This window comes from Salvelinus namaycush, chromosome 40 (genome assembly GCF_016432855.1).
Source record: "Salvelinus namaycush isolate Seneca chromosome 40, SaNama_1.0, whole genome shotgun sequence".
NCBI lineage: Eukaryota > Metazoa > Chordata > Actinopteri > Salmoniformes > Salmonidae > Salvelinus > Salvelinus namaycush.
In genome coordinates this window covers 19,510,210-19,524,486 of record NC_052346.1, presented here as the reverse complement: position 1 = coordinate 19,524,486, position 14,277 = coordinate 19,510,210, and the positions used below count along the sequence as shown (strand labels likewise).

The 14,277-nt window shown below is 43.3% G+C and overlaps 1 protein-coding gene across 1 annotated transcript; it reads left to right on the top strand.

Annotated features, from left to right (window-relative positions):
* The first annotated feature begins 1,395 nt into the window (after positions 1-1,395).
* LOC120033155 (glutathione S-transferase LANCL1-like) lies at positions 1,396-13,251 on the top strand. The gene is made up of 10 exons (XM_038979440.1): positions 1,396-1,474; positions 1,874-2,022; positions 2,248-2,365; positions 2,643-2,853; positions 3,300-3,453; positions 6,417-6,563; positions 9,338-9,520; positions 10,098-10,274; positions 11,468-11,540; positions 11,830-13,251. Exons 2-10 carry the CDS (start codon positions 1,936-1,938, stop codon positions 11,904-11,906), a joined length of 1,227 nt encoding a protein of 408 aa, XP_038835368.1. The 5' UTR covers positions 1,396-1,474; positions 1,874-1,935; the 3' UTR covers positions 11,907-13,251.
* The last annotated feature ends 1,026 nt before the right edge of the window (positions 13,252-14,277 follow it).

Below are 14,277 nucleotides of genomic sequence, written 5' to 3'. Positions count from 1 at the left end.
TCTTGGCCCAAAGCAAGTCTCTTCTTTTTATTGGTGTCCTTTAGTAGTGGTTTCTTTGCAGTATTTCGACCATGAAGGCCTCTTTCATGCAGTCTCCTCTGAACAGTTGATGTTGAGATGTGTCTGTTACTTGAACTCTGTGAAGCATTTATTTGGGCTGCAATTTCTGAGGCTGGTAACTCTAATGAACTCAACCTCTGCAGCAGAGGTAACTCTGAGTCTTCCTTTCCTGCGTCGGTCCTCATGAGAATCAGTTTCATCATAGCGCTTGATGTTTTTTGCGATTGCACTTGAAGAAACTTTCAAAGTTCTTGAAATTTTCAGGACTGACTGACCTTCATGTCTTAAAGTAATGATGGTCTGTAATTTCTCTTTGCTTATTTTAGCTGTTCTTGGCGTAATATGGACTTGGTCTTTTACCAAATAGGGCTATCTTCTGTATACCACCCCTACCTTTTCACAACACAACTGATTGGCTCAAAAACATTAAGAAGGAAGGAAATTCCACAAATTAACTTTTAACAAGGCACACTTGATAATTGAAAAGCATTCCAGGTGACTACCTCATGAAGCTGGTTGAGAGAATGCCAAGAGTGTGCAAAGCGGTCATTAAGGCATTTTTTTATTTGATTTCACCTTTATTTAACTAGACAAGTCAGTTAAGAACAAACTCTTATTTACAATGACGGCCTAGGAACAGTGGGTTAACTGCCTTGTTCAGGGGCAGAACGACAGATTTTTTACCTTGTCAGCTCAGGGGTTCAATCTAGCAACATTTTAGTTACTGGTCCTACGCTCTAACCACTAGACTACCTGTCACCCCGAAGGGTGGCTACTTTGAAGAATCTCAAATATAAAATATATTCTGATTTGTTTAAGACTTTTTTGGTTACTACATGATTCCATGTGTGTTATTTCATCGTTTTGATGTCTTCACTATTATTCTACAATGTAGAAAATAGTAAAAATAAAGAAAAACCCTTGAATGAGTAGGTTTGTCCAAACGTTTGACTGGTACTGTATATTATAGGGCACTTCATGTAATATAACAGGCCTTTAAATCGTAATATTGGTGCACAATTTCTACTTAAAATATCAAATGGACTCTTTTCGTTTGCTGTGTAAGGCTCATTTGCTGTGTAATACCTTAATTCAGAGACTGGGATGGGTTTTGATCATTCAAAACAGACATGTAAGCCTTCATAGCAAAACCTTATGTTTTGTTTAAAAGGCAATAATAGTTTTAAAATTGGATGCATATCCTTCCACCAGCTCAATCTATACTGCGTGCATAAAATCTATAGCATTGCTTTCGCCTTTTCACCATCATTAAGGCACACGAGAAAATACACCAAAAAAGGCCTGTAATGCGGACTCCTTCACACCAGGTGGCCACACTGAGGTTGTAAAGTCCATTCAACGTGTTTGTCAGTGAAGCGATCAAGAACATTATAAACATCAACCGTCTGCAGTGGTATGTCCTTTTTATCGACAGACTTTTAACATTCGGCCTTTTTTTTGTGTATTTAGCGCAAAGGCATGTGTTTCAAAATATTTGCTAATATTGTAGCTATAGCTAGCTGCACTATCACACATGCTAATTTCAATGGCGACTGAGCACATGATATTGAGCTAGCGTAGCATGCTAGCGCTAGTTAGCATAGCTAGCAAGTTTGGGGGCGTGTTGCACGAATCTCTTCCAAAGCAGTGTCTCTAACTATATATTTGATTTAGTTAGATAGCGAGATACATTGTATATTTTTGTTGAACCCTCTACCAAACAGTTGTTGGAATTAATGTAATTATTTCTGTAGCGAGAGCCAGACCGAGAGTGGTCTCAACATCGTGTGTCCCCATCCCACCTCTCTCGCAGATTCCTTCTCGTTTGACCAAAAAACTTGAGTTTTAGTGGGAGCGGAGGGGAGTTGGAAGAAAATGGACCAGAGAGCTTGGAAGAACCCATACGCAGACTATGATGGGAACCCTGCATCTGTGCAAGAACTATTTGATTCACAAGGAAAGGTATGAAGCTAACGTTAGCTAGCTGAAGTTAAAGCTAGCTAGGCCTGGTAAGCAAACGGTCATACCCTGGATGTACAATACATAGCCTACATGTCATGAGCCTTTTTATGTTAAATGCATCAGGTAACTGAAATATTCAACATTCAAACGACTTCAAAGCCAGGACTACTGATAAAGATCTAATACAATAAAATCGAATATGTTCTGTCATGGTGTTTTCTACAGCTCACAGCAGAGTTTGCAGGGCGGCTGAGCAATGCCATCAGTCAGCTGTTGATGCACATGGAGAATGGGCTCAAGTCTGCTGACCCTAGAGATTGCACTGGCTACACTGGCTGGGCAGGTGAGGAAGAAGAACCCATCATCTTGCTTTTTCTAGGTTTAGACTACATTGTGTCACCTCAAATCACATGTCTCCTAAACTCTGTCCCCTCCTCTCTGCCCTCTTCCCTGTCCCCCTCTTCGTCGTCTCCCATCCCCTCTCTGCCCTCTTCCCTGTCCCCCTCCTCCTCGTCTCCCATCCCCTCTCTGCCCTCTTCCCTGTCCCCTCTCCTCGTTTCCCCCCCATCTCCTCTGCCCTCTACCCTGACTCCTCTTCCTCTCCCCCATCCCCTCCCCAGGCATCGCCCTGCTTTACCTGCACCTCCACGGTGTGTTCGGCGAGCCTTCATTCCTGCAGAAGGCTCTGGACTACGTGGGCCACAGCCTGACGTGTCCGACGCGGCGACGTGATGTCACCTTCCTGTGCGGTGATGCTGGACCCCTGGCCGTGGCTGCAGTGGTCTACCACAGAGTACAGAGGGCACAGGAGTCAGACGAATGCCTCAGCAGGTCAGTACAGGACATGGGCCAGCCATAGACGTGTGTATGTGTGTGTATATATGTATGTGTGTGTATATATATATATGTGTGTGTGCGGTATATATATATATATAGACATGACGTGTTATATACGTCATTGGGGACGGCTCACAAGTCTGAGAATTAAGACACTGGTGCTCTGTGTGTCTAGATTTCATTCCACCTAATCGCTAATTTGATCAGTATCTGGATATCGTGCCAGTCACTACTAGCACTTGTGTAGATCTGAGAGGATTTGGTAGGTGTTACAATATGGCAACAGGTCCACCTGGTCTATTGGAAGGCAAGATCCTCAGGTCTCCAGAAGATCCTAGGGGATAAAGGCTAGGTGTTGATTTGGAATAAAGTCCAAACAGTTCATCAGTAAGATGCCATAAGAGATCTGAAGTAAACTGAGTGTTCCCCCTTCCCTCCAGGCTGCTGCAGCTCCATCAGTCGGTGGTAATGGGCTCCGGGGCCAGCGGTCTCCCTGATGAGCTGCTCTACGGCAGGATGGGTTACCTCTACGCCCTGACCTTCATCAACCAGCAGTTTGGCCACGACAAGATCCCCATCCAGTACATCCAACAGGTCAGTCGTAGGCTCACGGTTAAGCTTCATCACATACACATTGGATATGTATTCAATGTGTTTGACAAGCACTGTTACATTGACTGTGTTCAGTAGAAACAGAGTTGGTTGAGTGAGCTACAAGCATTGTCATCAGAAAGGTGAACGATCTTCTAAGTAGGACCATTTGATAATGAAATGAAATTGTTACCCTTTTAACACTACTGAAAGGAGCTTAGTTGAGCCAAGTATTGTGCTGGCCTGATAATGCATCCATTGGTGGAGCTGTGCTCTAAAGGACAAAGCCAGGGAGTCCCCCCTTTTGTAGGTACATGTTAAAAACATTTTTTTTTGAACTATCGCCATCTCAACATACTGTTTAGAGTTAGAATACACAAGGTGCAATTTAGAAATGTGGTTGTGCATCAGCAGCTTTTCTCTTGTGTCAGTCATTAGCTAGGTTTCCATCAAATTGGCGGCCGATTTTCATGCATAAAGAAAATATGCAGGTTTTCCCACTATTGGTGTTTCCACCAAGCAGACTTGATGTGGATACAAATCAGTGGGTGATGACGTAGTGCACACAATCCTTAACTTTTCATGTCCCGAATAAAAATCTGAAGTTCAATGTGTTTCCATCACATTTTCAACTCTACCGATAGTTGAGTCACAAACTGTTGCGTCTTGGCCCATGCGCTCTAGCCAACAGCTGGCAGATAGAGTGCGGGTAGACTACACGATGAGCTGAACATGAATAAGAGCGCAAGTATTTTTATTTGTCAAACGGAAGTCGCGTATCGATCAGGTAACCAGAATAAGACTCTATGTTTATTGGAAAGGAGCACAACCCTGTGAAGTTCATCATAACTGATTTCATCTGTAGCCTAATCAACTGCATGGTTTCCCCAGTCCTCGTGGGAGGATCATTGTGGTACTCCAAGTTTACTTCCATATGATGGTTTTTATATCTATTTGCTCATAAGAGCGTTTTCACCCCCATTTCTCCCATAATACATTTTACCGACTCAAAAAGATCCCACCATGTCGAACGAACAAATTATTTGTGTGCGTTTATAAAGTTGTAATAAAACTTTGTATTTCTATCAAATACACATGTATACTGTATGAGTAGGTAGGACTACTCACATCAAAACTGTGGATGGAAACGTGGTGACAGTCACTCAATTGGCCCATGTCGGCTAACATTTTTTAGCGTAATAAGTTCATCTAGCCAGCTATCTAAACTTGTAGTAGTCATTGTCGAATTCCGGACCACATTTGATTTTGTTAGTCACTCTCACTCAGATATTTTATTAACATGGCATAAGACCGGGGCAAAATGTGGATAAATGCAGAACATTGGATGTAAAACTGCACATTTTTCCCTCCGTCCCCAAGGCAAATTAAGTAGAATTGCGTGAAATTAGTAAATAAATTGCATTGCTCAATCTACTCTCCGTCCCCATGGCAAAATGTGTCGAATTGGAGGCTGAACCATATCTCACGTTTTTTTTTTTTCAAACTTATGGGCAATTCATGATATATCAATTTTTTTCCGATATGTTTTCTCTAAATAAGAGTTGTTGTACAATTAAAGGTAAAATACACTGCATTTCAAACAGTCAGAAATAATGTAATGAATTCAGGGTTTGTGAAGTTATACCGAGGCTAAATATAAGCCTTCCACGACCATAAGACCCACTAATTGTTTTATCAAAATTGTTTAACCAGCTTTTTTTTCTTGTTGCAGTTATCACTGATCTGTTTTTCAAGTCTGTGAAAATGTAATTTTTTTGTCACAACTGTGACTAGAACCATGTGCATAATGCTCCTTCACTAATAATGACTAACTTCTTGTAGCAGGCATTAGGCTATAGAGAATTAACACAGGTCTCATCGGCCATCTCTCAAGCCCACGTGCTGGTGATTAGCCAGCTAATCTTTATATTTCAAGTTTGGCCAACATGGATCTATTTGTTGGCTAACAAGGTTGAACAGTTGAATTGTTATGAACACACCCTTCTGTCCGTCTTCAACATGGATCTATGTGTTGGCTAACAAGGTTGAACAGTGGAATTGTTATGAACACACCCTTCTGTCCGTCTTCAGCATGGATCTATGTGTTGGCTAACAAGGTTGAACAGTTGAATTGTTATGAACACACCCTTCTGTCCGTCTTCAACATGGATCTATCTGTTGGCTAACAAGGTTGAACAGTTGAATTGTTATGAACACACCCTTCTGTCCGTCTTCAACATGGATCTATCTGTTGGCTAACAAGGTTGAACAGTTGAATTGTTATGAACACACCCTTCTGTCTGTCTCCAACTGTTTGAAAAGCATGTTAGCCTGTCCACTTGGTTCAGGTGTTGAAATCAAGTGACCTACCATATTTCTCAGAATGAGAATGTGTTGCCAATTCATTATTTAACTGTTTTATGCTTATTGCACGTTTATGAAACACAGACTAGACATTGAGTATACTAGTCTTTGGTTAAAATGGAGGGAGGAGTAAAATGTATTGCTCGGGAGGGTTCGCGTAACAATATTTTGCATACGGCTCCCAAACGGCTAAGGGTCTGACTGCATGTGTGGGTGTGGATGTGGGTGAGCTGACCCGTGAGCCACTGCAGCCCGTCGTTATGAGTTCAGATGCCCATCCCCGGATAAAACCATTATATAATATCAGCGCCAGTAAGGTTCAGGTCGGCACAATACTGTGAAAAGCGTGAATTTTCTTTTTTCCCGTTGATATATGTTGTGTACGTTCAGTCATCCACCCTACAGATTTTCAGAAGTAATACAACCGTTCTATTGGGGGGGTTCTGACTGAGTTGTGATGTGTTTTGACCCTGGTCTTTCTCCCTCTGATCTGAGGCTGTGTTGATATCAGGGATGTGTGTTTTGACCCTGGTCTTTCTCTCTCTGATCTGAGGCTGTGTTGATATCAGGGATGTGTGTTTTGACCCTGGTCTCTCCCACAGATCTGTGAGGCTGTGTTGATATCGGGGGAGGGCCAGTCCCAGAGGTTCCGTTGTCAGGACCAGAGCCCTCTGATGTACGAGTGGTACCAAGAACAGTATGTAGGCCCCGCCCACGGCCTGGCAGGCATCTACTACTTCCTCATGCAGGTAATATAGCTAGAGCTGATTGGTTCAAACGTCCCTTTATTATCATGCAGGTAATAAAGCTAGAGCTGATTGGTTCGAACTTCCCTTTATTCCCATGCAGGTAAAGCTGACAGGTTGAAAATTCCCATTTATGCAGGATTCTGAATCTAAAGAAAACGCCTTCATACAGTGGCAAGAAAAGTATGTGAACCCTTTGGAAATACCTGGATTTCTGCATAAATTGGTCAATAAAAAAAAAAATCTGATCTTCATCTGGGTCACAACAATAGACAGTCTGCTTAAACTAATAACACACAATTATAGGTTTTCATGTCTTTATTGAACACACCGCATAAACATTCACAGTGCAGGGTGGGAAAAGTATGTGAACCCTTGGATTTAATAACTGGTTGACCCTCCTTTGTCAGCAATAACCTCAACCAAACATTTTCTGTAGTTGCGGATCAGACCTGCATAACAGTCAGGAGGAAATTTGGTCCATTCCTCTTTACAAAACTGTTTCAGTTCAGCAATATTCTTGGGATGTCTGGTGTGAAGCGCTCTCTTGAGGTCATGCCACAGCATCTCAATCGGGTTGAGGTCAGGAGTCTGACTGGGACACTCCAGAAGGTGTATTTTCTTCTGTTGAAGCCATTCTGTTGTTTATTTACTTCTGTGTTTTGGGTCGTTGTCCTGTTGCATCACCCAACTTCTGTTGAACTTTAATTTCGGCGGACAGATAACCGTACATTATCCTGCAAAATGTCTTGATAAACTTGAATTGTTTTTTCCGTCAATGATAGCAAGCTGTTCAGGCCCTGAGGCAGCAAAGCAGGCCCAAACCATGATGCTCCCTCCACCATACTTTACAGTTGGGATGAGGTTTTGATGTTGGTGTGCTGTGCTTTTTTTTCTCCACACATAGTGTTGTGTGTTCCGTCCAAACAACTCATCTGTAGTTTCATCTGTCCACAGAATATTTTTCCAGTAGCGCTGTGGAACATCCAGGTGCACTTTTGCAAACTTCAGACGTGCAGCAATGTTTTTTTTGACAGCAGTGGCTTCTTCCGTGGAATCCTCCCATAAACAAGAATGGTGTTCAATGTTTTACATATCGTCGACTCGTCAACAGAGATGTAACAGACACCGGTTAGTCAGGCTGATTAGGCAGTATGTACATGTAGATATGGTTAAAGTTACTGTGCATATATGATGAACAGAGAGTAGCAGTAGTGTAAAAGAGGGGTTGGTGGGTGGCGGGACACAATGCAGATAGCCCGGGTAGCCAATGTGCGGGAGCACTGGTTGGTCGGCCCAATTGAGGTAGTATGTACATGGATGTATAGTTAAAGTGACTATTCAGATATGATAAACAGAGAGTAGCAGCAGCGTAAAAGGGGGGGGGGCACAATGCAAATAGTCCGGGTAGCCATTTGGTTACCTGTTCAGGAGTCTTATGGCTTGGGGGTAAAAACTGTTGAGAAGCATTTTTGTCCTAGACTTGGCACTCTGGTACTGCTTGCCATGCAGTAGCAGAGAGAACAGTCTATGACTGGGGTGGCTGGGGTCTTTGACAATTTTTAGGGCCTTCCTCTGACACCACCTGGTGTAGAGGTCCTGGATGGCAGGCAGCTTAGCCCCAGTGATGTACTGGGTCGTACGCACTACCCTCTGTAGTTCCTTGCGGTCGGAGGCCGAGCAATTGCCGTACCAGGCAGTGATGCAACCAGTCAGGATGCTCTTGATGTTGCAGCTGTAGAACCTTTTTGAGGATCTCGGGACCCATGCCAAATCTTCTTAGTTTCCTGAGGGGGAATAGGCTTTGTCGTGCCCTCTCCACAACTGTCTTGGTTTGTTTGGACCATTCTAGTTTGTTGTTGATGTGGACACCAAGGAACTTGGGGCTCTCAACCTGAGAGATTTCTGTAAGTCTTTAGCTGACACTCTAGGATTCTTCTTAACCTCATTGAGCATTCTGCACTGTGCTCTTGCAGTCATCTTTGCAGAACGGCCACTCCTAGGGAGAGTAGCAACAGTGCTGAAATTTCTCCATTTATAGACAATTTGTCTAACCGTGAACTGATGAACATCAAGGCTTTTATGCAAGTCAACAATTCTTAATCTTAGGTCTTCTGGGATCTATTTTGTTCAAGGCGTGGTTCACATCAGGCTATGCTTCTTGTGAAATGCAAACTAAAATGTTGTGAGTATTTTAATAGTACAGGGCAGCTCTAACCAACATCTCCAATCTCATCTGACTGATTGTACTCCAGCTTAGTTGACTCCTGACTCCAATGAGCTTTTGGAGAAGTCATTAGCCTAGGGGGTTCACATACTTTTTCCAACCTACACTGTAAATGTTTAAATTATGTATTCAATATAGACAAGAAAAATACAATCATTTGTGTGTTATTAGTTTAAGCAGACTGTTTGTCTATTGTTGTGACTTAGATTAAGGTTTATGCAGAAATCCAGGTAATTCCAAAGAGTTCACATACTTTTTCTTGCCACTGTATTTTAAGTCCTATTCCACCAAGTAGTTGACTAGTTGAATCATACGCTGATGCTGGAATAGAGTATGTGAAATTACTGGGAGACTGAAGACCAGGTTTGGAAACAGTGTATTATGGGACCTTAAACATAGACGAATCAGCAACCAGGGTTGGGATCAATTCGGGGAGTAAACTTGCTTTTTCTCATTGAAAAACCACCAAATGGAAATGACCCCAACATTTTCATCAACCTACTATGAAGTGTGAGCCATGAAAATGTCTTACCTGTTCTGTGCCCTGCAGCCAGGCTATGTGGCGGGGGATGAGAGGGTCCATAGACTGGTGAGGCCTAGCGTGGACCACGTCTGTCGACTCCGCTTTCCCACTGGGAACTACCCGCCCTGCATAGGGGACAACAGGGACCTGCTGGTGCACTGGTGTCATGGAGCCCCAGGCATTATCTACATGCTGCTGCAGGCCTACAAGGTACTGGAAACCTGGGCCCTGTTCAGTAGAGGGTAAACATTTTAGTGAAACTGGGAGGTGCTCTTTTCTATCTGAACTCATCCAATAAAAATGCAGGTGTTTGCTTTTTTCCCGTTACAAAATGTTTTGATACGGTGTGCCTCTACTCAACACACCCCAATACTATGTTATGAATAGAATATGTGATGGATAATTACTATGGTACATGCAATCTCAGATGTAATTGGCAGAATAACATCGAGGCCGGGGGTCTCTTGGAAAGTAATGGTGGCATCTGGTGGTGAAGTTGTTTATTTGCTGTATTAGCAACCAGCCAAAAAGTATAGCTACAATACACTAGATGTCCCTGAAAACATGATCACTTTGCTTTTATTCTGATGTGTTTCATGTGTCACACATTTAACATAGAGGGCATTAGTTGTCTGCCAATCAATCCTTTTGGGTTAGAAATAGACTATTGAGTTTTTACAGTACTGTCTCAACGTCTCCTAAAGAAAGACATTTTACTTTCCTGTTTGAAACATTTAAAAACATTTTGCCCTACTGAACATGCCCTTGCCCTGTTTCCCCCCTGCAGGTGTTTGGAGTGGGCCAGTACCTGGAAGAGGCTCTACAGTGTGGGGAGGTGGTGTGGCACAGGGGCCTGCTGAAGAAGGGCTACGGCCTGTGTCACGGCGCCGCGGGTAACGCCTACGCCTTCCTGGCCCTCTACAAGCTCACCCATGACCCCAAGCACCTCTACAGGGCCTGTATGGTGAGAGGCAGCCTGAACTTACTGATCTGACAGGGACATCTCCTGACCCAATGTCCTCACCTGTTACCACAAGAAAGCTCTCGTCAATTGATGAGGATGTGGAGTTTCCCCTCGTCCGGTCACTTTTTTTTTTTTATCAGGGAAAAACTCCTGGCTCAACTGTAGGTCCTCACCCTCTATCACCCTCTGTGATGGTTTGATGTTTCAACAAATAGACATTTGACAGGGTCTCTACAAGGTTTATCACCCACTAGCAGCTTGTCTAGGTAGCTGTTACAAAAAACTTCTCAGAATCCAGAGTTTCCATATAAGATTGAAGGTCACTTTAGCAATACTTTGAACTACACTCAATCATCCTGCTCACAGCGACCCAAACTTAAATAAAACATTATTCAGAGAACCTGAGACGTTTGAGAAGTGAACCGTTGTATGTTTATTGACAACCGCTAAGTGGCTGTCAACGGGTTGCTATTGACAGCGGGTTGCTATTGACAGCCGCTAGCTATTGACAGCGTGTTGCTATTGACAGCCGCTAGCTATTGACAGCGTGTTGCTATTGACAGCGTGTTGCTATTGACAGCCGCTAGCTATTGACAGCGTGTTGCTATTGACAGCCGCTAGCTATTGACAGCGTGTTGCTATTGACAGCTGCTAGCTATTGACAGCGTGTTGCTATTGACAGCCGCTAGCTATTGACAGCGTGTTGCTATTGACAGCTGCTAGCTATTGACAGCGTGTTGCTATTGACAGCCGCTAGCTATTGACAGCGTGTTGCTATTGACAGCGTGTTGCTATTGACAGCTGCTAGCTATTGACAGCGTGTTGCTATTGACAGCCGCTAGGTGGCTGTCAGCGTGCCTTTGCATCAACAGACAGTGAGGGTGGAGAGGAGTCCCATGTGTAGTTTAAGCTCTTCCACTTAACCCAATGTACTGTATTGGAACGGACTAGAAGGGCTTTGTGGTCACATAGGTGGGCCATTTAATCCTAGTGGCATCTCAAGTGGCACTGTAAGGCACACAGTAAGAATGGGCTGCTAAAGATTAATTTCTCTTAGGACAGTATTTCTCTTAGGACAGTATTTCTCTTAGGACAGTATTTCTCTTAGGACAGTATTTGTCAATCGTCTGATACTCCTGAAGTTTGACTGTTGTATTGTAAAAAGCTTGACTGGGGTCTTTTGTTTTCTGTAGTTTGCAGACTGGTGCATGAACTATGGCAAACATGGCTGCAGGACACCGGACACTCCTTTCTCATTATTTGAAGGTAATGTGAAGCCATCTAACACACAATATCAAGCGTTTGAATTTGAATGTTTAGCCTAGATCACAGATTTGCTCAATAATTTGACAAATTTCTACTAGTCAATGAATAGTGGAAAGCTTGAGAACATGGTTGTGTTCGTTAGGCATCAAATGGTAGAAAACTGACAAACTGGGAGGGACTACCTGAACACTTGTTTTCATTTTCCTTTGCAAATGTTTTGCTAAGGTGTACAAATACGACCCAATAACTGTTTTAGACGTGAAATCAACGTGTCACTTCCTGTCCACAGGCATGGCTGGAACCATCTACTTCCTGGCGGACCTCCTCCAGCCCCTGAAATCAAAGTTCCCAGCATTTGAGGTGTAAAAGGTATCCCTGCTTACCCCTGGTCTCCTGCCTGCTGCTCTGGAAACTATCATACACATCCAAGCACCTAATCTCTCTCCATCTCTCTCACACACACACACCGAGACATTTAAAGAAACACACACAGGCATATACACCGCAGAGTCACCTCTGCAGGGGATAATCAAGATGACTTTTTCCATCACAACAAAATCTTCCCACAGTCTCTCCTTATTGGCTGAACGAACAGTAATTGTGTGTTGTAGGGAGGGGGACCAGGGACAATCAGTGCAAGGGTGACATTTTGCACGAGCAAATGGCATTGAGCAGTGAGCAAAAGAACCATAAGATTTCAAATAGATGTGAAGGCAAATTATCTAATGTGAATTCCAAAAACTTCAACTCTCAATTGCATCGCATACATCGCATGCATTGCTCAGTTGACTAAACCCTGGCTAAATTCTTGCCTTCTTATAACACTACTTGTTGAAAAGTTCAAATTAAATCATGCTTTATAATGAGTTTTTTATCATGCAGATTGAGTTTTATGGTATTCTTTGCACAGAGCTGCACCTTTTTTTTTGCGTGAGGAAAATGTCGCCCCTAGTCTAATATGTGCATGGTGCATGGGGGTTTCAAGTGTTATGCACTGAAACTTGCTCACTATTTTGTGTCTAGACATGGGGCATAAGCAGAGAGAACCACCTCGAGTGGATTGTCCATTTATGGACATCAATTCGATATTTACTTTTCATTCATTTTATGACTCATTGAGACTTCAGTTTATCTGAGATGAAATTGACTACGATTTTTTTGCTCGGGCTGTAGTCTGGTCAAAAGGTAGTCCTCTCAACTCGGGACCATAATTACCCCCTTGGTGACGGGGGTTGGAGCCCTGTCTCCACCTCTCCTGTCGATATCCCTTTTATCTGTCTCTACTGTCCAGCTGTACTGTCTATGAATCAATAAAAATACCAAGGGGATCTGAGTACCGACCAATCTCCTATTAAAAAAATAAATAATCTTTGCTCCAACATTCATGTTTGTTAATTGTTAATTTTAGATTTCACCTTTTTTTTTAATAACCGGAATAGAAATTCCATGGTGTAGAGGATTTTTCATCTTTGCAGATTGTGGCTGCAATAGAAACTTTGTAGTAAAATGATTATACTGTGTGACAAAGTACTACAGTAAAACTGTAATGACCATGTGACGCATCATAAGTTGTGTGTGTGTGTGATGTACGCTTGTACTGCTCATCTACGGTTTCTTCACATTTCCATTGGCTAAATAATAAAACAAGGTATTTTTTACATCTCACCTGTCTGTTACCTTTGCTATTAAACTATTATTCATCGTTCTAGTGTTCTGAATCTGACTGGCTCCTTGTCTCGACCTGATGTTATAATAACAGAGCAAAGCCACTAAGGGGCAGCGGAGAGTTTGTCCATTTGGAATGGGAGCGTTCACATTGAGTGGCAAGAATCGGTGAGTCCATCCGTCTGTCCATCTACTAAAGCCTCCATTTTACTGTCCCCTTTCCAAACACTGTTAAGTGTTAATAGATTCTTTCTGACTTGACCACTCCAACTGTCTCTATATTTGACTCCTTTCACAAAGGCACCAAAAATGTTAAACCACAGGTCTCCTGTGTGCAACGAGACTGTTTACCTACTGTGCTTAGGGCGCCAACACAAGGTTCCCTGAACCTCCATCACAAGTGAGCAAGGTTCCCTGAACCTCCATCACAAGTGAGCAATTGCGCTGTAACCTGCTGTATTGACCAATTTACTTACGCGGTTATACATGCGTAATTAGCACAACATCCTTATTGGCTGGTCCTGTCAACTGCACCCGGGTCAGCTGTAAAGGGGTGTTACAGTATGAGCCTCTAACAGGACACTAATTGGGCTGTAACCGTGGAGCTGGATGACTACTGAAGTCCATCTACCCTGTCCCTAAGGAACTCCACTCCTAACACTCTCTGTGCCAGATCAGGCTCCGGTAACCCTGAAGGAGAGGGGGCACAATACGTCAGCTCTTTTTTTTGAGCCTGCTCCTTGCCCCTCTTTTACGATGTTTGGCTGACATGGGCTCAAACCTGGGTTTAAATAGTATTTGACTGTTTGCTTTAGCCTGTGGGTGGGTTTGATGGTTGGGCTTGACTTTTTGGGACTGTTCTATTGGTGCCCTTGAGCCAGGCAAGCTGTCAACCACAGCTTAATGTGTGAATTGATTTTGAATAGTATTTGAACCCAAGACAACTTGGCTCAGGGTAGGAGGGGGTTAGAAGGGGGAATGTCCCAGTGACCCCCCCCCCCCCACTTGAGGAGCTGCTCCCTGTCCCCCTCTGAGATCGGGACAGGGGGAGGAGGAGGTAAGAAACTGAACA

Bases quoted from the DNA above. Each gene is read 5' to 3' on its own strand.
- LOC120033155 (XM_038979440.1), top strand. From the start codon at position 1,936: ATGGACCAGAGAGCTTGGAAGAACCCATACGCAGACTATGATGGGAAC. The intron at 3,454-6,416 runs GTCAGTCGTAGG...TCTCTCCCACAG, and splicing joins CCATCCAGTACATCCAACAG to ATCTGTGAGGCTGTGTTGAT. The intron at 9,521-10,097 runs GTACTGGAAACC...TCCCCCCTGCAG, and splicing joins TGCTGCTGCAGGCCTACAAG to GTGTTTGGAGTGGGCCAGTA.